The 24,864-nt window shown below is 49.5% G+C and overlaps 1 protein-coding gene across 6 annotated transcripts in view; it reads right to left on the minus strand.

Moving 5' to 3' along the window:
• Positions 1–24,864, minus strand: part of EML1 (EMAP like 1) — a 144,196-nt gene that overhangs the window by 40,600 nt on the left and 78,732 nt on the right. For all 6 annotated transcript variants that reach the window (XM_053666077.1, XM_053666080.1, XM_053666079.1 and 3 more), the window contains exons 2-4: positions 17,922–18,104; positions 10,746–10,881; positions 506–640 (exon numbers count right to left, since the gene is read on the minus strand). In XM_053666077.1, the coding sequence (XP_053522052.1) occupies positions 506–640; positions 10,746–10,881; positions 17,922–18,104 (454 nt within the window). The remainder of the gene's footprint in view (positions 1–505; positions 641–10,745; positions 10,882–17,921; positions 18,105–24,864) is intronic.

A 24,864-nucleotide genomic window follows, 5' to 3' on the forward strand; every position in this document is an offset into this window, starting at 1 on the left:
AAAATCCAAAATCAGGAGGAGTAGGTGCATTTCATGCGTCCAGTGAGAAACTGGTTCCTACTTCTGGTGTTAGCTCAGTGTTAAAAATAGTTTCTGACCCATCATAAAAGTACAACCTTTCACCCACTCTGTCAGAGAAAACACTGCTGACACACTTACACTGCCCACTGAAATCCACTTTCACGTGGCAGCAGATCGTGCTAGAAAATACCAAGTGCCCTCAGGGAAACTCGGAACAAACAGCTCCCCAACTCCACGCAGCTGGTCGAGGCGAGTTCTCAGCAGCTACCTCTGCATGTGAGCGCGCTGGGCACTCACACTGTCCTTCCTTCCTGGACATGACCGCCCCAGCGCTGTTCCACGGGGGCCCACTGCGATCCCAGCGGAGGCCCAGGCAGCCCTGAGAGCCCCGAGCTTCTGTGCGTGTGAGGGGTGTGGCCTCATCTCTGGGGAAAAGAGGGACAAGGCATCTGACCTGCGGGGACCACGGGTTCGGTGTCTGTACCTTTCGCTGTTCTTTTTGCCACTAGAAGAGCTGCTGGTGGAGCCCGTGCGGTTCCGGTTGCCCTTGGGGTCCCCATAGCTCTCCCTGCGGCCGCCAGGAGACACTCGTTCGGAAGAGCTGGTCCGCTTGATGGTGCTGGAGTGAGAGGCAAATGACAAGGAGGTCCTTAACAGAGTGATTTTATTTCATGGCCGAGTATAAAATACATACACAGAGCATCATGGTTCCACGTTCATGTTTAAAAGACAGATTGGCCTGGCTGGTGTGGCTCAGTGGATTGAGTGCTGGCCTGTGAACCAAAGGGTCGCCAGTTCGATTCCCAGTCAGGGTGCCACGTCCTCTTCCAACCATGTTGTCTGACAAGGTCCGGGCATGGAGGACTCGAGTTCAAGGAATTCGTCTCCCCGGAGGAGAACGTGCCATCCAAAGTGGGTTAACAGTTGGCTGTTTTATTTTAATTATTTTACTCTTGCTACTGAATATAGGCATTATACTGCACTTACTTATTCCTGCGAAAATCACCCAAGAGGAAGGGTCAGTTCAGGGGAAAATTCCCCACAAAACTGCCTAAAAGGATGGAAAAATCCCCACAGACTCCCCTCTCCCTTATACAGGGAGTACGACAGCCAGGGCAATATAATTGTTAACCATAAGGGAAAACATGTCAAGTTGTATAAATTACCCTGGTTTGAGCAACTTAAAGTGATCGGGACCGCCACAGTGTACCAGAAATAAGAAAAACAGGTTAGATTTCTTAAATCAACAGTTAAGGCCAGTTAATAAAGAACCAGGTTATTGTTGCAAACACAGGTTGTGCTGCCAACATTTGAGGGAAGAACAGATCAGAAAGACTTTCCCACGACTGTTCCTCACCCACAGATACAAAGGGTCCTCCAAGAAAATGAGTAGAAACTATATAGACCCCTATCCACAGCCCAGGGATACGGTCGGGACGGTTGAAATGCAGCTGCAAGGCAGAGGCACCTGTGGCTGGATTTCCTGTCTGTCTCTCCTTACACGTTTGTTTGGGTGACCAGAAGGTGGTGGGATTGTTAGACACCTGTATTTCAGGTTCATTGATTAGCATAATTCCAATGAAGTTGTACAAAATAATTTCTTGACCAGAGAACAAAGTTCCCTCTAATGAAATAGTTCCTGTATATCTAAAAGTTTTTGGAGTAACAGCCCCACCTTTACCTTGAATAGGAATATATATCAATTAGACAGGCAAAGAAATAAGAAAAGCTGGTTAGAAATGGTTACTAGGGAGTCAGAGTTTATAGTACACAGAGAAACATTTTAGGCAGAAAAATAGATAGCTAAGTTAGACATCACAAAGGCCTTATAATAAATTTCTTAACCTCTGCTCGGTCTAACGTACCTTTTGCCCCATGCCAAATTCTAAGACCTTTAATAGACAACAAGACATTCAAACTCTGTACATAGTTATTACAAATTGTCTGATTAATGGCTCTCCTGGTCAAAACAACTTTTGTTTAACATAAATGAAATTATGGAAATTCTTGTATTTTTCCTGGTTACTTTTGTATTGATTTTTTGCTTAACTGATCATGCAATGCTGCAAATGTTAATCACTACCTAAAATGGAAGTATAAAAACCTGCTTGTACTTGCAATAAACGGAACAGAGCTTCACTGTCCTTTGAGGCGTGTTGTCGTCGGTTACCCGTCGCCGACGCCTTACCCACCTTATGGGAATCCCTGGACCCTGCTGCGGCTGGTCCGCAGCATCAGGGCACACGCCTGGGTTTCCGGCCAGGTCCCCAGTAGGGGGCGCGTAGAGGCAGCCACACACTGATGTCTCTCTCCCTCCCTTCCCCTCTCTCTAAAAAAAATAAATAAATAAAAAATCTTGGAAAGACAGATTGGTTCTCAAGTCCTAACTACAGAGATCAAAAAACTTTTCAGAATTTCACTTGGACTCAGTGTTTCCCTCACTGCTCTTGTAACCATGGTGATCAGCACGGGTCAAAGCCACAAAGGAAGCTGAAAGGTAAGCACCCCCACAAGGTGGTGTGAGAGAACCTCGAGGGCTTAGCTGGGTATGACCCTGCACTTGAGTAGGCCTCAGCTTGGACCAGTGGTGCTCAACCAGGGGCGACTCTGCCCCCAGGGGCAGGTGGCAATGTCCGGAGACATTTCTGGTTGTCACAGCTGGGGGAGAGGGCTACCACTGGCACCTGGTGGATGGAGGCCAGGGATGCTGCTCCATCCCCAGTGACGCCCAGGGCAGCCTGACAACAAGGCAGGATCCGGCCCCCAGCATCAGTGGTTCTGGAGAACTCTGGTCTGAAGGCTCGTGGGGGACGAACACAGGGTGCCACAGGAGGTGACATAGCATGCCACCCTGTGCGCAATGCTGTGCTGAGGGGTGGTGCCCATGCTGGCCCTGACCACCCTTCTGGGGACTTTTTGACAAGTGGGAGAAGGGACACCAAGACAGAAGTTGAGACCAGCAGGGCCACAGGATTTGAGCCATTTGCAGCCAGATGGGAAATCAAACGGTCCTATCTTCCCTGACCACGGACGCTTGAGAGCAAATGGTTTACACCTCGGCTCCCTGACCGGAGAGTAAACGGCTGGTCAGGGAGACAGACAGCAGACGCCAATTAGTGCCGGCCAAACCCAAGGGCGGGGAAAGTCAGGGAAATAAATAACAAAGAAAAACCCAATTAAAACCCAAAACCCAAGATAGAGGTAAAGCTGACCGGAAAATGACCCTGGTGTATCAGCACATTAAAGAACACACCTGGAAAGCTGAGGCATATTTTGTGGAGACCCTCCCCTCAGCCTCCATCAGGATTCCGGCCTTTAGGAAACAGGTAAGAACTTTGAACAAAGAACCGGGCCCAGGATCTCTCTGGAGCACACCCTCCCCTCTCTGACCCCTTCCTCGGGCATGAACTTACTTGATCCTCACTCTAGGGGTCCCCCCGAGACCTGCAGGCTGGGGAGCAGCGGGCCGTGGCAGTGCCAGCCTGTCCTGGGCTAACCCGAGGCCCCTGCTCTCCGACTTTCAGGGAGCTGACAGCAGTCCCACTCCCCACTCGGCCCACTTCTGTCACTGTGGCTTCCACTTCTTGGGGAGCCCACACGGCCCCGTGAGGCTCACTTCCTTCCCACGATGTTTCTAGGGAGCCAAAGCAGAGCACTGCCTGGCCACCCCCTGCTGCTTCTCCTGTCTCCAGCTTCAGTGCACACACTCGCGAAGCGTCCTGGACTCGAGCTGTGAAATTATTCCCGCACGAAGTCAAAAGCCCACACACTACTGGCCAGACCGGCCGCTTTCCAGGGATAGGGTGGCTGGAAACCCGGGGGACTGTCTGGGGAAGACCCCCAGAAGGCTGAGTTTCTGGGAGAGGTAAGGGGCTTGCATGAGCCGTAGTGACGCAGTGGGGAACGCGGATGCACGGCAGTCACAGAGCCGGGCGGGATGTGGGCCGCCTACTCCGCTCCTAGAGCAGTAACTGCATTGCCTGTATCCCTGCAAAGTTCTGAAGTTTTCATCATCGGCCATACATTTCTTGAGATCTTACCTCGTTTATTGTTCTCGTGAACTTAGTGGCAGAGAAGCTTGATAAATATCTATTAAATGAAGGGACACGAAGCGCTTTAATTTAGCACCTGCTCTAGAAGGGAGAAGGGAGAGTGGGTGGGTGGGTGGGTGCAGTGGAGGTGTGTGTGGGGGGATAATTGTGCACACCTGTGACCCAGGTGGTGCCTCAGAGCAGAAACCATCCAGCTGGCGGTCACTGAGCCACAGATGTGGAGGGAATTGCCAAGTGAGGACAGGAAACTGCCACGGGATTGGGCGGTAGCAGAGAACCCAGAGAGACGGGGAGGAAGGAACGAGGAGAGTGGCTGGCGGCCCAGACAAAGAAAAAAGGGGAGGACCAGTCAGGGTGCCTGGAGTGGAGGGGAGACGACGGGGCTTCAGGGGTGGGGCGGATGGTGGGACGTGGACCCGGGGCTGCCCGGCAGTGCCCTCGCTGCTTCCACAGTTACAGGTCAGACAGAGGGAGGCCCCACGTGGTCGGGGCTCCTGCCGCCTCCGGGGCTGCTCCTCCTCTGTGGCCACCGTCCCCTCTCTGCCTTTACTCTCGGTTCCTGCTCAGCCTGGTTCTTCCTTGGGGCCCACGTGCCGTCCTCTCCCTTTGCAACTTCCATCTAATCTCTTGGTGTGTTTTTAAAAACCACACGGCACCCTGGCCTTTGAAAACCAGTTTGCTCTCTGAGTGAGCAACATAAATGAAAGGACCCAAACCACGCAGGTCTGAGTGCATTTTCTGCGCAGTCCCGCTGGTGACGAGGGAGCTCTGATTCACAGCCCCTGAGTCTTCCAGCCGGACCGACATGGGCGTGCCTTAAGGTCAAAATGTGAATTTTTAGAACGGTCAATTTGGGGACAAGGAAATTACAGACCTTAGGAGAACATGACATGTTTGAGATTTTGGACTGAAGTCTTACAATTACAGAAGCCTCTGTGCTTAAAGTTCAGCATCTTCCAATGACGACAAACATCAAGCTATCGTGACGTGGCGGATCATTCTGTGCCAGTCATTTGAGGCACAGAGGGTGTAAATGGGTGATGGAAGGAGACTTCGTGCACACACAATTCAATATACACATGACGCATTACAGAACTGTACACCTGAACCCTAATAATTTTACTAACCGGTGTCTGCCCAATACATTCAATTCAAATTAAAAACTAACCAACAGAGTCCTGGAGTGTCTCAGGTAGCGGTCAAGTTAGTGGTGGAGCCCCATGCCCTTGAACAGCACGTCCTTCCGCTGCCTGTCCTTGCTGTGTGGGCTGCCCCTTTAAGAGGCAGAGGAGCCAGCTGACTTCTTACAAGACCAGGTGGCACTGCTGATGCGCTGGGGGATCTCGAACAAGTTTCTGAAACTCTAGTCTCAGCTTCCTCACCCGAACATTGAAATGAAAAAATTCAACCTTGCAGTTGGATGAAATGACCGGAAAAAACCAGGAAAATAGATACCCATTCGGCAAACAGGAGTCCCCCATCCCTGCTCCCGGTCCCTGTCACAGACGGACTCTCTTTTTTGCCAAGTAGAGAAAGTGGGGATGGCCCCTAAGGTCCCTCCCAGCTCAAATATTTGGTCACATAGAAAGTGCTGGGGAAACTATAAACATTTACATAAAGCACCTTAAAGAGCTGAAAGCCCAGTTTTCAGGGGTTGACACTCAAGCCGGCGGCCGGGTCAGTAGGAGCATTTCTGGTGGACGCCACAGCGCAGTCACAGTGAGCGGCACTGAGGACTCTGTTTCACACGTGCCACCCGACGTAAACTCACAAAGCCCCTGCAGAAGTATCCTCGCCCCACTTCACAGCTGAGGAAACCACTCGGGGAGTGAAGCCACTCACTGGGGCCCCCCAGCGAGGCCCACCTGCAGTTAGTGAGGCACGGCAGCCCTGGAATTTCGAGGACCTGTTGAATGTCTAAAAATCCCACGGGTGCCGATAATTGATACAGCGACATGATCTGAGAGGTGGTGAACCGGAGGCACTGGAAAAGGTCTCCGAGCTGGGGTGTTGGAGGGGAGGGGAGGCAGCCAGGGTCACCGAGCAGAGCGAAGCGCTTCGCCTGACCGAGCGTCTGCTCGGTGCACCTGCAGCGAGAAGACTCACAGAGCCGCACAGAAACAAAGCAGACTATGCGAGAGTGCAACCCTACAAGCGGAACTCACCCCCACACGGACACGGAAACGCGCCGTGGTTTGCATATCAGGCCTGCATGCAGTCCATCACAGCTCCTTCCAGACGCCTGTCATTCACACATTTGCATTGAAATGTAAAGCTATTTTAAAAAAATCTGGCATTGTTGTATAGAGAGAAAAAACAAGACATTTCCTTCTGAGAGCCAAGCGCTCTTATGAATGAAAAAGGATTTACTAGGACCCAGAGTGAAGGGCAGAAAACAGAGCTTGAAGACAAGGCGGCCAGAGGGAGTGATTCTGCACAGTCACCGTGAGCAGTGTCCTGAAACAACCAGCGGGGCTATCAGAGAAGTCACGCCTCCCGGGGACAGCAAGTGAAGAGGAATGCTCTTCATCGGGAAGCGGCCTGGCTTTGAGGTCCCCCAGACGTCCTCTCAGTGTGGGGTGGAAATGCCAGGTAGCAGCATTTCCTCTTCTCCCTCCTGCTATCTGCCACACTCCCAGACCAGAACCCAAGTCCTGGACATGTCCTGGTCCTTTGGGCTTTACAGTTACATCTGCAGCCAGTGGGCTTGGCCAATGTAAACTACATTTAGACAGAATGAAATTTCTGCTGTGCCACTTGGTGACCGGAAAAAAGTGGCAATCTTTTTTTCTTATGGTCTGATAACTCTAAGTGTAATAAGCTATAATCATGTCTTCCTTTTGTATGTGACTTGGAACCAAGAACTGGTTTTACGAAATTTTGCAAAAATGATCCCAAATTATTTACAGTAGAAAATACAGAAATCTGATGGGGAGCTGATCACAGGTTCTCCGATGACATCACGGCAGCCGGGACGTCTAATACTGGAGTGAAACAAGGACTCGCTCCACAAACGCTCACTAGGCATCTCCCGTACACCGGGCACCATGCCAAGCTCCAGGAGCCCACCAGGGGACCAGGACTCACCTGGCCTCTGGTGTCCTACAAGGTGTGAGTAAATCTAACAGGTCCAGAGCACGTGCCTCGGTGATTAGGAAATGCTCTTATTTTTCACTGTCTACAGACCTACCTCTGTGGCAAAACCAAGTGATTTCCAAAGAAGCCTGGTGATCTTAGAGAATCTGACAGATGCCAAGAGGTTGTTTTTCCTGCCACAAGACGCCAACTACCTGAGCCCAGGGAGGAGCGGGAGTCACTGGTGATGAAGGGGTAGGTGCCGATTCACCGTCTCTGGTCTGCTTTGAGAACCTACCCTGAGCACGAATCTGACACCTACATTTCAACAGGTCTCAATGATAAAAGTATTAGAAGGAGTCGTTTTGTAAAAACTAACAGCAGGTTTTGTTGTCCTATTCTTCAAATCGTGAATGGTACGTGTCTGGCTTTGGCCCATCCATAAAAGCTGTGTTTCTAACGAGGGCGACTCTTTTTCTGAAGGACGGCCAGCTGCCTGTTTGGATGCAGCAGGAGCTGTTGACCGTCCTGTCTCGAGCTCAGAGCCGAGCAGCTTTAGAATAATGCTCCCTTTTTGTACCAGTTTGGTTGTCCTGGTCTCTCTCCTCACAGCTCTGCCCTATTGTAAAACTCCACTTAGGGACGGGAAGAATGAGCGACTGTCTGTGTGGAGCCCGTGGAAATGTTATTCTATTGTCGGCCTTGGCACCCCCACTGCGCAAGGTATGACCTACAACAGTCTTCCCCATTGTCCGCCGACTCTCCTTTGACTAAGGGAGACAAAGCTTCTCCCGAGGGGTCCAAATCCAGCCCCCAATCGAAGGCTTAATTGGCAACACAAAGCTCGACCACCAGGTCCTGGACACTCTCCAAAGGGGGTTTTGTTCTTAAGCCCCAGGCTGGCAACCCCCAGAGAACAGAAAACGGACACGTTACCCATCCACGCACCGCAGATGCCCCAGCTCCATGAATCTGGAACTCTGATTACAGAAAAACTTCTACACGGTTGTAAACATATTGGAAGTGCTAGGATGTTGTTTTAATCCTAAAATTTACAATGCCTAGTTGCTTTCTGTTTTCGAAATTCTCTCCTAACGAGTGATCTATAGGAACTTTATAAACACAGAATAACAGTCCGATGCTACTGGTGGATTTACAACTTCCAAATAGATGGAACACACATCTGTGGAAGCCCATAAATGCCAAGGGGGGGAAGTAAGTGATTCACTACACTCTGCACTGGAAACCAAGACTCTTGGACACTCAGTCTGGAATCTATGTGTTTATAATTGGCAGCTGGATAATAATTTCCCACGTTTTTACTTTTCTTTGGCTCTGAAAAAATTTTATTTTATTTATATAAGTTCCAAATATATAAAGAGGTATGAATTATAAAATTCTATTTCCTTCAAGAAAAAAAGAAAAATCTCATTTTCTTCACTATCTGCTACTTCAAAAAATCAATCTTAAAATTAAACAACTTCCTCTTAAACAACCAATGGGCAAAGAAGAAATTGCTAGAGAATTTAGAAGATATGCTCTGACCTGTGTAGTTGAGTTGCTTGGGTATTGTCCTGCAAAGCAAAATGTCACTGGTTCAATTCCCAGTCAGGGCACATACCTGGGTTGCAGATTCAGTCGCCAGTCCAGGTGTGTGTGAGAGGCAACTGATCAATGTTCTTTTCTCACATCAATTTTATCTCCCACTCTTTCTCCCTCCCTTCACCTCTCTCTAAAAATGAATAAATAAAATCTTAGGGGGAAAAAGAGAATTTAGAGAATACCTGGAGACAAATGAAAATGAAAACAAAACATACTAAAACTTAAGAAAACAGTACTAAGAAGGAAGTTTATAGCCATAAACAACTACATTAAAAAGAAAAAAGATCTCAAATCAACAACCTATCTTTACACCTCATGGAAGTATAAAAAGAAAAAAAACAAACTAAACCAAAAATTTGCAGAAGTAAAGAGACAATAAAGAGTACAGCAGACCTAAATGAAATAGGAAACAGAAAAACAATTTTTAAAAATCAGCGAAACCAAGAATCTTTTTAAAGACGAACAAAATTGACAAGTCCTCTGTGCTAGACTAAGGAAAAAAGAGCAAAGACTCAGCTAAAATTAGAAATGAAATGGGAGATATCAGAACTGATTCACAGAAATAAAAGGGATTCTGCAAGGCTGCCATGAACAAGCGTGTGCTGATAGACCAACAGCACAGAGGATGTGGACCAACTCCTTGACATGTACAACCTACCAAGACTGAATCACAACCAATAAAAACCCTGAACAATCTACAATTGGAAGGAAACTGAAGTGCTATGAAAAATCTCCCAACCAAGAGAATCCCAGGACCAGATAGCATCACTGGAGAGCTCTACCAAACCTTTATAGAGGAAGTAGTCCCCGTCCCCTTCCGACTCTCCCACAGAACTGCAGGGGAACACTTGCCATCGCGTCCCACGAGGCCAGAGTCACTCTAACACCAAAACCAGGCAAAGCTCTAAGAAGCACTGCACAGACCAACACCCCTGACGAACACCGATGCAAAAATCCGCAATAAGGTGAAACCAAACTGAATCGAACAGTGCGTTAAACTAATTATAACACCACAACCAATTGGGATGCACTCTGGGAATGCAAGGATGGTTCAATGTAATGAAAACCAGTGCAATCATCACGTTAGCAGAATAGAAAATCGATCCGTGTGATATAGCACATTAACAGGATGAAGGACAAATAAATGTTTTCTTGATCGATGAAGAAAAAGTACTTGACAAAATTCAACATCTTTTCATGCTGAAAATACTCAGCAAGCTAGAGACAGAAGGAAACTACCGTAACGTAATAAAAAGCCACGTATGAGAAGCCCATAGCTGGCGTTGTACTCAATGGCAAGAGACCAGAAGCTTTTCCTCCGAGAACAGGAACGAAGTAAGGACACCCACTCTGACCACCACTACTCAACAGCACCACTCACTGGAGGTCCCACCAGTATAATCAGACAAGAAAAAGAAGTAAAAAGCACCCAAATTAGAAAGAAAGAAGTAAAGTTATCTCTGCTTACAGATGACATAATCTTATCTGTAAAAAAACACTAAAGATTCACCCTGGCTGGTGTGCCTCAGTGCACTGAGGGCTGACCTGTGAACCAAAGGGTCCCTGGTTCAATGCCCAGTCAGGGCACATGCCTGGGTTGTGAGCCAGGTCCCCAGTTAGGGGCTCACGAGAGGCAACCACACATTGATGTTTCTCTCCCTCTCTTTGGCCCTCCTTTCCCCTCTCTCTAAAAATAAATAAAATCTTTTAAAAAAACACTAAAGATTCTCACACACACAAAAAATTTAGAACTAATAAGCAATCTTAGCGAAGCTGCAGATACAAAAACCAACACACAAAAATCAGTTGCATTTCTATAAACTAACAACAACTCCGAAAGGAAATCAAGAGACTGTGGAAACACACCAAATACTGTACTTTTACAGGCTTTAATCAGATGGGAGACTGCAAAGTGTCACATAGGAAAAGGAAAACCTATTTTAACCCCCGAGATGGCTCTGCCTTTAGCGTCCACCCAAGGCCCTCGGTGCCTACCTTTTGGGTGTCGCCGTCACAGCCATGTCTTTCCTGGTCCCGGAGGGGGATGGCAGAGAGCCGCTCGGTTTCTTTGGTAACACAGTGCCATTGTTGACGGTGGTTCTCAGGGGCAGGGCCTGCACCAGCGGTCTTGCTGTAAGACAAGCGGGAAAGGACTTCAGGACGCGCCCCTTGTCGAGGTAACTCTTCAGGACATGCAAATCGGTTTCCACCAATGCTGGCGTCATAGACATGGTGCCGAGGCAGTTCAACGGCGATGTCTAACGAGGGGTGCTGACGACTGAACCTCGACACCGGCCGCATGCCTTACACAGAAGTTAACTGCAAACGGACCACAGACCTGAGTATAAAATGCGAAACTATAAAACTTTTCGATGAACACATTGGGGAAAGCTGTGGGGAAGACTTTCCAGATACAACACCAAAAGCACAACCTATGAAAGAAAAAATTGATAGCTTGGACCTCATTAACATCCTAATAGTTTTGCTCTGTGAAAAAGCCTTCATTAAAGGGGTGAAAAGACAAGTCACAGACTAGGAGAAAATATTTGCAAGTCATATAGCTTGTAAAGGATCTGTACATAGAATATTAAAAAAAAAAACTCTAAAAACTCAACAGTGAGAAAACAAACAGCCCAATTAAAAAAAAACAACAGGCAAAAGATCTGAACAGACCCCCCACCAAAGAAGACACGCAGATGGCAAATGAGCCAATGAAAAGATGCTCAGCATCTTCTGTCACTAGGGAAATGCAAATTAAAACAATAATGAGATATCTCGATCTACCTATTAGGATGGCTAAACTCCAAAAGACAGACAAAGTACTGACTTCAGGCCAGGATGCGGAGCAATGGAAAGCACTCACTGCTGGTGCGAGTGCAAACCCGCACTGTCGCTTTGGGAGAGAGCTGGCCGTCGCTAAACACAGTCTTACCCTGCGACCCAGCCACGGGCAACCCTAGGTGTTTGTCCACTGATGGGAAAACACATTTATGTAAGATCTGCATTTCATATTTACAATAACCGGAAGCAACCAAGATGTCCTTCAGTTCGTGAGTGAATAGAAAAGCTCTGGTACATTCATACAACACAATATGATACAAGAGAAAAGGAAAGGAACCAGCCCGCACCACCGGCGGACGAGTCTGCATCCATGCTGCTAAGAAGAGGCGTTATGTTGCCTTTTCTGGGTCACCACTGCATTCTTTTCCTTCGGACCCGCTGTGCCTAGCACCATCGGACTGGCAGCCCCACGGCAGGCAAGACCCTCTGGGCCCGTTTTCCTAATTAGGCTGAAGTTAGTCTAGAAATGCTCTCAGGACGTCGCCTCCGCTCTGAAATCTACGACCCTAGTCCACGTGAGGGGAGTGTTCTGAAGCAACACCGGGTTCCCGTGGACGTGGACACCCGGGGGGCTCTCATATTCGCAGGAAGTGGAAGGGGAAGAGCCCCGGGTGGAAGGGGACAGCCCCCATTGGGGGGGGTGGAGGCAGAGACCCAGTCACTCCGGTGGAACCTACGGCCAACAGTGACCCTGCACACTGGTTCACAGACTGTCCCCATGCGCTACCGAGAGTAAAACCCCGCAGACGGACTCCATGGGTTGGTGACTGAAATCTCCGCTCTCAGATATTTGGAATCTGAGGGCTAAACATCCACGGTTGGGCCTGCAATGAAAAGTGCACCTTTCCGAACGGTGGGACTGGAGTGGCCGGACTTCAGAAAGTGCTGTGCGCGATAATACATTTTCACAACAACAGCTGATATAAATGTGGAAGTTCAGGTATAGCTAGTCAGATCCACTAATGCTTAACACGTTGACATCGATGTTCAGTTATAGTCTATAGGGTCAAGAAACCTTTTTAACTTGTATTAACAACTCAGTGAGATATTTGATAAGTAAAACTTTCCACCAGGCCTATGCAGGTGATTATGTGTGAAATCTACAGTTTAATTTCAGCATATCTGACCATTCATGGACCTAGAATTCCTAATTATCTCTTTCAAAATATAAAATGTCTGTATTTGGAATTGGGGAAGGCAATCTGCTTTTGCTGAACTGTAAGACAAAGTAGACAACTGGTTAAGTGCTGGGAAGGTTCCTGTCGCCAGGACCCAGCAAACCTACAGATGCATCTGTGCCCCGATCCAGCTATCCCTGCTCCCAGGATTTGACCCTGAAGATACCCTGGCAAAAACACAAAAGGCGCCCTGACTGGTGGGGCTCCGTTGACTGGATGTTGTCCTGTGAACAGAAAGGTCACGGGTTGGATTCCCAGTGAGGGCACATATAAGAGGCAACCCATCGATGTTTCTCTCCCTCTCTTCATCCCTTCCCCTCTCTCTAAAATAAAAAATAAAATGTAAAAAAAAAAAATCCTAATGGAGTGAGGAGAAGTGAATAGAGGGCAATTAGGATGAATAAATAAAACTGACTACATGTTGATAAATAATGAAGCCAGGTAAAAAATAAAAGGTATTTTTCTTTCTACTGTTATATACATTGGAACATTTTCATAATACAAAGTCTAAAAACAATCTTTCTTAGCCTCTGAAAAATTGAATATACCTCCTAAACATTTTCTATAAATCACTAAAGAATTCATATATAAACCGTAGAGTAGAAATAATAAGAAGAATGGAAGAAACTATAGTGTGTTCTGTCCAAAAGAAAGCAGAAGTTGTTCTGTGATTAACTAGTATGTAAAAAGAAAGATAAAGAGAAAGGACGGTGAATGGGGGAGGGGAAAGTATTTCTCCCTAATCGTGGTCCACCAGGATAAAGTACTAAGTTAATTATTCATTAACTTAATCCACTGCAAAGAGCTGCAACGTTTTGTAACTTGTTAGTTTTATATATCTGATATAATCTGTGGAGGGACCATAACATAATATTTCCCACAATTATATGCTGAAGATGATCTACTGTAATTTGCAAATCAAATCAAACCTTGAGAAAAGAACTCTCATTTCTAATCATCCGGTTATTCATTTCTTAAATATTTGACTTGGTTTGAATAACCCTAATTTACATAATATTGCTCAGAGGGTGCACAGCAAAGCAACACGGAGGGCGGAAGGAATCCACCTCTACGTGCAGCCAGGCCTCGGGGTCCACACCCAGATTTTCCTATGCCAGCTGGGTGACCTGGGGCAACTTATTCCTTCTCCTCCAGGCTGCCTCCACATCTGTAAAATGGGCACAAAGCAGTGAAAGGAGCTAATATATCCAAAACCTCTACTGCAAGTCCAGCACTCGGTCAACGAACAAACAGCAGCCACAGTGTTATGGTAAATGTCAGGGTTAAGTGCTAGTGCAATGGAGGCCGTGTGACTGAGGAGAACCCACAGCTCCTTTCGACAGCAGTCCCGGGGGCTCAGTGCTGAGACCAGGTTTCCATGTCCTGGGAGGGCAGGACTGACTTGCTCACCAGCATCGCCAGCAGAGGCTTCAGGTGACATTTCTGAAGTCTCTGATCATTAATCGGGCTATTAATAAAAAGGGCTGCAAACGTACAGAGAAGTTTTACCAAAGGCAACCTGTCGAACTGTAGCAAAATTAAAATGAGCGGGAGGAACTACTTGCTGGTTGATGCCCGGGAAAGCAGACAACCCAGATGCATGGGACGGTGACTATAGTCTAACCGACGGTTTCCTTTTAAAATCCAGTGACGCACCCCTAGCTAGCGCTGACACGGGAGCCAGCCGTGCACAATGGCTCTGTCACCTACTTGACCCCACACCTGTCTTCCTGAGAACACGTGAGCGAACTCCGCCTCCGGAAGTCTGCCGTGAGCCCTGCTGCTGGTCCCCACGCAGTGAGGGTCAGATTCAGGGGGAAGAAAGGAGTCAGTTTTAAATAAAAAATTCCTTCTGCTTATTGAGGAATATACACCAAAGGACATTTAGAAACCAACTAAAAGTATAAAAAAGAAAAACGCCATAACCCTACCACTGAGGGAAAAAAGCAATAAATGTTAGTATAGCTCTTTCAAATATTTGCACAGATTTTGTCCATTTACTTGAAATTATACAGTCTATTCAGTTCTGCATCCTGCTTTTGGCTCCTAACGTAGTGTGTAACGCTTAAACATTCTCTCTGTTCTTACCAGTCGTGGACCCTTTCAAAGACCACACAGCCTTCAACCTCAGGATGCCAAGTGGTCTGGCCGTGCCCCTCCCTTCCCTGTACTGCTTCCTGTCCGACTGTCCCCACTGTGCACCATGCTGCAGTGACCTTTATTCACCAAGTATTTTCTGTATTTGCACACGCAGTAGGTCCGCTCACTTCATTCCACTAGTGGTGAGTGTTGTGCCCATTCCAGCCTCAACGCTGAAAAAACGTGACTCTTAGCAAGAGCTTCAGACTGTCTGCCCCGTGAGCTACTTGGTTCTTTCTCTGCTGTATGGTGACCCCAGTGCATAGGACCGTCCCGTCTGCACGGAAATCCAACATGGGCAAAGCTAACTCTGCGGGCTGATGCTCTCTACGGTGAAGACATAAGAGAGGGCAACAAGGTCTTAGTATTCTCTCTCTCTCACACAAACGAACGGAAAAGAACAGCAAAGTTTGGGGAGCTTATGTAGAAGCTGAGTTCATCTTCATGCTAAGACCCAGTATCACTGGGTTAAGAAGAGTTGGATAATTAGCACAATCAGCCACAATAGGGACAGTAGAATATTGTTAAAAAAAAAAAAAGTCACCTGAGACACAGGTCCCTCTCTATAAACTACGTCCACAGGCATTTTTAGGGGGTGGCCACAGCCTTCCCCTGTCTCGGGAACCCTCGAACTTGAGCTCTGAGCTGTTGTCATGAGACTAGCTCTCTTTGTTACGCTAGCAAAGTCCTATGAAGAAAGATCGAGTCGGTCAAAGCTCAGAGGTCAGGATGGCTTTCTTCCAATAAGCAGAGAGGTGATGGGGAGAGGAAAGAGAGTGAGCACCCACAGCTCGTGGCCACACTGAGGCAGCGAGTGGAAGCGCTGCCCAGCAGCGGGGCATGTGGGCAACTCACAGCCCCAGTGTGCTCACCACGCATGTGTTCTGGGTGCTGTGAAAGCCGACTGCCTTCCAAGGTGGCCTGACCCACTGTAGCAGACAGCACAGGGACGCGCCCCCGGAGCTTCGGACAACTAACCTGGGGGAGAAAAACAATCACTGAATATTTAAAAGTGAGCGTGCTGGGAGTCCAGTCCACTCAGGGCTGCATGAGGATGGCAAGCCTGGGCACTGCAAAGCGATGGTGATAACAGGGCCTTTCGGAAACCCAGGGAGGTCTGCCTACAGCCCATCTTGTTTCAATGATCCCCAACCCCAACCAAGGCTGCAGAGGGCCAGCTCTCCTGACCGCGGGGCGCCTGCAGGGCCATCGCGGTGCCTCGGGAGGAGCTGCCTCCAGTGCCGGTGACCGATGCCTCCCCCTCCTCTGCCCCAGCGTCCCGAGTGCACTGTGCCCAAGCAGAGGAACCACGACCCCCACATCAGGGGTGCCACCCCTCCCAGCTCCCTTGTGGTCTTTTTCCATTTCTTGATGTGACCTTCTGGCTTTTATGCTTTGGCTTGTTTTCACTTATGGAAAGAACGCTGCCAAGAAACATCAGCTATAACTCCTCTTAGAAGTTTTATAAAAATTAAGTTTTACTCTTAATCAAGAAAAAAAAACTCCTGGGTAGCCCTCTTGTATTATTTTTTTCCCTAATTTTCTAAAAGTGAAGACCTTGTAGCCCTAACTAGTGGGTTGGGCATTATCCCTTTGCAAAGGGAAGGGTCACCAGTTCGATTCCCAGTCAAGGCACATGCCTGGGTTGCGGGGCCAAGTCTCTGGCTAGGGGTGTGTGAGAGGCACCTGATTGAAGTTTCTCTCTCACATCAATGTTTCTCTGCCTCTCTTTCTCCCTCCTTTCCTTTCTCTCTAAAAATAAATAAAATCTTTGAAAAAAAGAATAAAGAAGCTATAGAAGTCTTAAGTTTTATATGAGCAACTACTTCTAACGTACCCTTTAGGATACAGTAGTCATCGGAATTATTTTGGGAAAGCTGAATAGGTCAAGAATACCTGAAATAACCTGGTTTCCATTTAAAATACCCTCGTCACTTTGTAACTTAGGAGAGAAAGACTATTTGAAAGGATTATTCAAAACGCAGATGGCGCCCTGCGGGTGCATCTCCTGTGGGCTGGTGGTGGTGACCCCGGAGGGCGGGACATCCGTTTGCCACAGAAATGCACAGATGGCCGGGCGTGGAGAGAGCGTGAGTACCTGCAGCAGAGCCCTCTCCTGACCCCAGGGGAGACACGGTGACTGTAGCATCACTGGTGAAATCCAAACACAGTAAGAAAGTTCAAGTTAAAGGGGCATTTACAAGCCACAGTCCCAAGAATGTTTTAACCAAGGGATTTCTACAGCCCAGAGGAATTCAGTTCTGCTTTCTAGGGCTGGCCCTGAGGAAAATTCAGACAAGAGGTGAGCTGCACCTTCCAGCTGAAAGCAGACAGGAGGGTATAGACTAAGAGGGGATTTATTTCCAAAATTTCAAAAAGAGGGTCACCACAAAGTTACTTAAAACAAAAACACCACTTTTTCATGTTCTGTGCCCAGATGCCACAGGGAAATAAAAAAGCATCTCCATCTGCCAGACCGCCTGGGGGTGAGCGATAAACTTCAGGGCCCTGAGCTCCTCGGGGACAGGCCTGCCCCCGCTGGGCCCCAGGCCTGGGCTCAGTGTTGCATGTGGCCCGTGATCAGTCACGAGTTTGCTGAACTGAGATGAGAGACTGCATGAGATGAGCATGGAGGTGAGAGCTGGAGACAGACTTTCCAGAGGAAGAGCTTCCCTGGGGCACTCAGGGGGTGCTGGGGCTTTGTGCGAACTAACTCCGTCCCGGAGACTCTGGGTGAACTATCACTCTCGCTGCGGACGGTGCCTTCCTTGACCCACCAGGCATCTGCTGACCACTACAGCCACACCCCTCTGGGCTGTACGCCACCGCCGCCGAGTCAAGAAACACTGTCCTGCCTCGTGTGATGACCCTGACCCTGCTGAGGTTGTTTCACTGCTTTTCTGAGTTTCGCTTCTCTGTCCACATTAAAGAGTACGGCGCATCGGCTGGAGCAAGGCCCGGCCCTGAGACCGACCGTCCTTCTGCTCCTGCATGAGGTCGGGCGCCCGCCCACCTTTGGTAGGTCCTTTCCTGTTCAGCACGGCCTGCTGCTCCTCGGTGATGTTCAGCCGCCGAACCACGTCGGCCAGGGCGGACTTCAGCAGCTGGATGTCATCTTCTTGCATCTGGACCCGCTGCTCCAGGGAGGCGATGCGGTCTGTCACCTCCATGCTGCTCGCCGCGGAAGCGCTGTCATCTGAACCAAGGAAAGGAACAAGTCAGTTTCACGTGCCCCCCAGGGAAATCAGCACAGTAAACACACACTGGGGCAGGGCTGCCGCAAAATAATTAAAAAGCGAAGACAACGGCCTTTCAGCAGAAATCACGCGGCACCTTCCACTACGCGGGACCACAGCGCTTCATTCTCTGCAGCCTCCTCCTCCCCCACGTCGGTGGTTCTCAATTTTCAAGCTGCGGCTTTAACTGCCATTGCATTCCCCCCTCCCATGGCATCAGAGGCCTCGGAGGTAGAAGGGATTCTAGAACCTGTTGACTTCAACCTCCCACCCGTGGCCGGAGCCACTGCGCAGCCTCGCAACTTTCGCTCCAACAACGCCGACACGTGTCAGAGAATCACCAGGCCACGCCGCCCGCTGGGCAAGACTTTCAAGGCCTGGCCACTCTGACCAGGCAGTTTGAGTGGCCAGTCCTGTTCACTTAGCATAGCCTTATGGCAATGGCAGCATTTTCCTGTACAGAATCATTACTTCCCAGTTCCTTTTCCAGGTGTGCCAGGCCCTACGTGACCTTCCCCGCCTCTCCGACCTCATTTCACATCACTCTCCCTTCACGTGCCACGCTGCGGCCGTGCCGACCTCTCCCCCACCTGGGGGCTTCTGCATCTGCTGCTGCCTTTGCCTGAAACATTTCCCAACCCGCCACCTCTGTTCTTAAGGTTCTGCCTCCAACGAGAGCCCTGCAGAGAAGCTTCCTAACAGCCTTACCCGACGCTGTCGCTCTCGGTACATCAACCTTGATTCTCTCTTCACAGCATCTCTGACTGCGATCCTCCCAGGTATCTGCCTATTGTCTACGTCTCCCAGCTAGAATGTGAGCCTTGCGGAGTCGCTCTGCTTCCCGGTACGATAGACCCTCTTGGACACACCCCTGAAGAAGGCCATCAGCAAGCCCGAGACCTGAAGAAACTGCCTGAAGGCTCTAGAGGGCGGACACAAGCAGCACGGAGGCTCTGACGGGGCGTCCACGCCCGCTTGGCAGCGGGCAGAGGGGCGCCTATACAGGCAAACCCCCTTCCACGGCCACAGCTACGCGGCATGCACAGGGGGGCGAGGGCACATGTGGAAACCCTCGTAGTTGTTTCGTCCTAAGAAAACCAAAAAGGGAAGTCTAAAAACTGTGAACACTACAGAGCATGGGAAGAGCCCAGGAAGGAAAAAGCCATGGGGGGGCGGCGCCCCCCACCCCACACTCTGTCTGTTCCTGCAAAGACTCAAGCCCGCCTGCCGGCCACACAAGGTCAGAACTGAGATCAGAGCTGCAGCCCTGGAGACAAGGCTGGTGGTCCCAGCACAGCGAAGAAAGGTCCCCACTCAGACAAAGGAAACAGCACTTGTCAGGTAAACGGAAAACAGAATGTCCACTACTTAACACTCGGATGTCCAGGATGCAATCCAAAATTACCAGGAACATAGTGAGAATCAAGAAATGAAACCTGTTTTCGGGAGAAAGAAAATAAACTCAGTACGAGTCCAAAATGAACAAAACATTGGAACTAACAGGAAGGACTTGAATGGAAGCTTTGTCAAAGAACAAACAGGCACACGGGGACATGTTCAATGTCACTGGCCGTCAGGGAAGTGCAAAGTAAAGCCACAACGAGCTATCACTGCTCACCCGATGGAACCGTCCATGCAAAACACCGATGGAAGCAAGTGTGGGGAGAACACACGGCACGAAACTCTGCTACATTGTTGCTGGGCCCACAAAATCTGCTACCATTTTGCTGGGCCCACGAAACGGTACGGCCCCCCCAGAACACAGGGTTGCAGACTCTCATCCAGCTAAACATACACGGGCCATGGGACCTAGCAGCCCCTAGGTACTGCCTCTGGGGGAAGCAGCACGACTTTACGGTGGCTCCATTCATACTCGGTGAAGGCGGGAAACAGCTCACGTGCCCTCGCTGGTGAACGGCCCCCTGCCGCGCGTCCACCGGTGACATGGTGGAGTACTACGCGGTGACAAACAGGAGTGGTCCACGGCGACACACGATGCTCTGGATGGCTCTCAAAGGCACTACACTGCGCGAAGGAAGCCGGTTTCTGAAGGTTGCACACCAAATGGTTCATTTACGTGACACTCTCAAGAGGAAGCCCCAGCGGGAGAACAGATCCCTGGTCGCTGAGAGCAGGGGAGGGGCACAGCACAAGGGCCTTTTAGAGAATTAAAGAAGCGTTCTGTGTCCTGATAATTACATGCATCTACACCGTGTTAAAATGCACAGAATTGTCTCCAAATGGGAATCTTGCTGGATGTTAACCTAAAAAATAAAATAACTTTTAAAGCCCTAGCCAGGTAGCTCAGTTGGTTAGACTGTTGTCCCAACAGGCCAAGGTTGCAGGTTTGATCTCCAGTAAGGGCACATACAAGAAGCAACCAATAAGTAAAGAGGTTTAAAAAACATAAAATAGTATTTTTAAAGATTTTATGTACGTATGTATGTATGTATGTATTATTACAAGGGAAGGGAGGGAGAAAGAGAGGGAGAGAAGCATCGATGTGTGAGAGATCACATTAATCGGCTGCTTCTCACATGCCCTCAACTAGGGACCTGGCCTGAAAGCCAGGCGTGTGCCCTGACTGGGAATCGAACTGGTGACTCTTTGGTTTGCAGGCCAGTGCTCAGTCCACTGAGCCACATCAGCCGTGGCATAAAACAAACAAACAAACAACTTTTTAGGAGTCCAAGTGAGATCAGGTCCACCCATTGGCTTGGTCTAGTAGGGGTTATTTTTGCTTGCTGAGGTTGGTTGCTGTTGTACCACGAGGTCTCGGCAAAGGGACATCTCAGAGACAACTGAGTTCCTGTCGCTCACTCGAACGGGCTGTCCTGGGGTCCCCGCTCGTTCTATGGGGTTTCTCTATGTGTCCTCGCACCTGTGTGGGAAAACGGGCAAGTCCCTCTTCGTGACGTCAGGCCAAGTGTGGGGGGACAGCAGCCTTTCTCCCCTCAGAGGAGTTAAACGTCTAGATTCTCTGGTGTGTGAACAGAAGACGGAGGACCAGTCTGGGACAGCTGCCACGTGGGCGCCTGGCCACTGCACACCTCCCGGGAAGGCCTCGCCGCAGGAAGAGGGCAGGGAGGGTTCTCCTGAGCGTCAGTGATGGAGACTTATGAAGAGACAAATGCTTCGGTCATTATTAGCATGGCCTCTGGAATCAAGCACCTGGGTTCAAATCCCTGCCCTACTACTTACCAGACATGCGGTACAGGGCAAATTATCTTATTGCTACGTGCCTCAGCTTCTCCATTTGTAAAATAGGGATGACAGTTATCTCACATTGTTGTAACATGAAATGAGTTAATATGTGTAGAGCACTTAGGACATTTTTTATGTAGTAAATGCTTTATAAATGTAAGTTATAATTAAGCAATTGTCATCACTATTATTACTGATAAAAATTACCAAAGTAAATTCAAGTTGAACATTTCCTTGAAAATTCCTATGTGCTGCCTAAACATTCATATGAAAAACAACACCGAGAAGTTAATTAGAAATGAGTGCTTGATTAGTATGTGTTTCTAAGTCATACAGGAACCTGGCACAGGGACTCAGGCCTTTCTCTGATCTTTGGGGCTCCTGGAGGGGACAGCAGTGTCGGGAGGGTGCACATAGTCACAGGGGGGTTGGGGGTAGCGGGGGGGGGGGGGGTGACCTGCACCTGGTGGCCTGGTGGCCCGGTGGCCAGCAGGGTGCTGAAGAGCAATGCCAGCCTCTACCAAACCACCTTGTGTTTGCGAGTCAATGGCAGCAACACTCCAAGTAGGGTGGGTGAGGCGGCCTTGAGTCCTCCAAGGTTACGGGGTAAAACGTTGTCAGGGTGGTCTTGGCTGGCTCCACAGACGGCTTTGCTAAGACTGCACAAATTGGACTTGGTTTTCATTTATGTTGCCAAGTTTGTACAGAAAGAGTCTAATTTCACAATTTTGCCCTGGCCGGCGTGGCTCTGTCTGTTGGAGCATCATCCTGTAACTGAAAGGTTGTGGGTTTGATCCCCAGTCTGGGCATGTGGGAGGCAACCAATCGATGCTTCTCTCTCACATCAGTGTTTCTCTCTCTCCCCCTTCTTCTTGCTCTAAAAGCAATGAAAAAAATGTCCGAAGGTGAGGATAAAAAATATTAAAATTTTACCAACCCCCTACCCACCGCCAAAACAAAACCCTGCCTGCAAATACAAGTGATCAAAATCAGAAATGCCTGATCTGCTCAGTAAGAAAACCCCCGCTGCGAGCTCCGCGGACCTTCTCCCTGGGACATGCCTCCCGTGCTTCCCAAACTCGGCAGCGCCACTGCGTTGACCAGAGGTGGCCCGTCTGCTCCCACAGGCGGTCACTTCCAGGGCGATGGCAGGCTTCTCGGCAGCATGCATGAGCTGCGTGTGTGACGTTCTTAACTTTCATGTGCACAGGAACGGCCAGTGGGCTTCCGACGACTTCACACTCCAGCCCAGAGGGAAGCTGATTATTAGCACGACGATGAACAGAACCCAGAGCCCAGTTTAACCACCACGCAGCATTTCCGAGGTTCTGAAAACTTGTCTGAACTGGAACTACCGGCTGGGGCACCTGCTTGTCTCCTTTGGGGGGTGTGGGGACCGACACTCACATGATGGGTGGAGCACCGCTCTCTCTCAGCATCGGGGAACTATCTCAGAGATCGCCCGCACAAACTGGCGCAAAGGGCAAGGCGCAGATGGGACACAATCAGAGGCGGAACCAAGCCAGCAGTGGCGTGAGGCCCGTACTGCAGCTATCTCGGCGGGCCACCTGTGCCAGAAGTGACCGTTCCCCCTCCACCAGCAGCAGAGCTTCTGGGGGCTGAATTCCAGCCTCATGGCATCTTCTCAAGGTCCAAATGGGGTTCAGAAAACGAGTCCTGGGAAAGGCTGCAATCAGCGTTTCTGCACTGGACAGCCTGGGTCCTGGGGCTTCAGGAAAAGCACTGGCGTGGCATGCAGATCAGGTAGGCTTCAAGTCCTGGATCTCTCACTATTAGCCATGCGACCCTGACAAATGACTCAACCACACCAGGAACAGTACCACCTGCTGTCTGAAGTTCCCGTGAGGCTAAGTGTGAAGGCGTGTGATACACCTGCTGCAATGACGGCAAACAGAGGCTCGGGACAGATGGTGGCGCAACATCATTATAGTTCACTGTTGTTAACATTATGGTTTATAATAGCAAAAGACAAGCATTGACCTGCAGCGGAATCAACATTAAGAATAGTTTCTAGAGCCGATTCTGCAGAGCTGGGCGGCGCCTGGCCCGAGAGGCCAAGGCTAGATCAGAAGGTACCATTGCTGCCTCTGCAGCCCCTGTGGTCCCCTGAGAAGTGTGACATTCACCTGAAGAGAGAGGTTAGTTCCGTAAAGGCCCCTCGCATGGCAGCACGTGACTCGTGGGCAGAGGGCAGGCCCAGCACCAGGTCCACGGCTCCATCTCAGACTTGAGCTCGTGAGGACCCAGTCTCGTGTGCCAGGCTTCTCTCTGAATTTAAAGTGGTGAGGTGGGGTCTACATCACCTGTGGGTCCACACACAGGAAGGTAAGTTTGAGGCTCTACCCCTCACCTCGATCTTCATGTGGCTATTTTTGGCTGTGACTTTTAATTCATTTTAAGTTGAATTACCATTTTATGGTAAAAAATGGCACAAAAAGATCTTCTGGTAACTTGAGCATTTTCTTCTATTTAAAAGGTGAGGGGCGGTCACCTTCTCTCTTCCTAAGATGGTCTCATTAACCAGAGATAAAAACAGGCCCTTGATGCTGCGAATCTGGGGACGCGAAGGCGTTGTGGCTGTCTGAGAGTATGACACGTCCAAGTCCCTGGGGGCCTGTAAATTTTACCAAGTTCACTTAGAATCTGGCCCTTCACGTGGAGAGGCTCTTATTTCTCCTCTTCGTCATCTGAAACGATGCCAGCTGCCCTTTACTCCGGCCCACCACGTGTGGGACGCTGCGCCTCACCGTGTCTCTCTCCAGTCCCCACAAAGTCCTCCCATTTCGTAGGTGGCATCAGAGCGGCTGGGTTTTCCGTCCACCTCGTCTGAATGCGCGCAGCTAGGAAGTGACAGACGGGGGCGGCCGGGAGCCCTCTGTGCCTGCCCCCATCGCGCTGTCCGTCGGATGACAGGCGTGGGTTCCAGCGGGACTTCTGTGGCACTAAGTAAAACACATGTAGAATTTCTGCACCATTTTACCTTTACCAAAACATAAGACAGATGCATTTAGAGACAGCGTCCTGCAGCAGGGTTGTGGAGTTTTGGAACTAGTCGTCTAAGCAGTCAGTAACTTGCAGGTAGGCATCTCCCATTCGAGCTGGCTTTCCATGACACGTGTTGTCTGCAGAACGTGGTCGCACTCAAAACCCTCCTGAAACAGAGAGCAGGACCCAGCAGAGTGGCGCTGAATCCCCCACGGTGTCGGGGCCTGGAGTTCCGCCCCCCACCCCCATGCGCATGCGCGGCTCTGAGCACCATCCTGGCTCCCGGCTCTGCTCCACTTCTCCGTCTGGACCTTCGGTCCTCCTTTGGTCACGTGGGTCAGTCAGGCGCCCAGAGTCCCACTCATCCCTGGGCTGGACCTGCTGTTTGAGCTCCAGCTCTGAAATTCAGCACTTCACAGAAAATGACAAGTACTGACCCCACACAGGTCAACCTGACTCAAATGATGCTCAAGAGCTAATGCTCGTACACTTGACAGTGAAGGAATTCTG

Source organism: Artibeus jamaicensis, unplaced genomic scaffold (genome assembly GCF_021234435.1).
Source record: "Artibeus jamaicensis isolate MK-2021 breed Jamaican fruit bat unplaced genomic scaffold, CSHL_Jam_final contig_444, whole genome shotgun sequence".
In the NCBI taxonomy this organism is placed as follows: domain Eukaryota; kingdom Metazoa; phylum Chordata; class Mammalia; order Chiroptera; family Phyllostomidae; genus Artibeus; species Artibeus jamaicensis.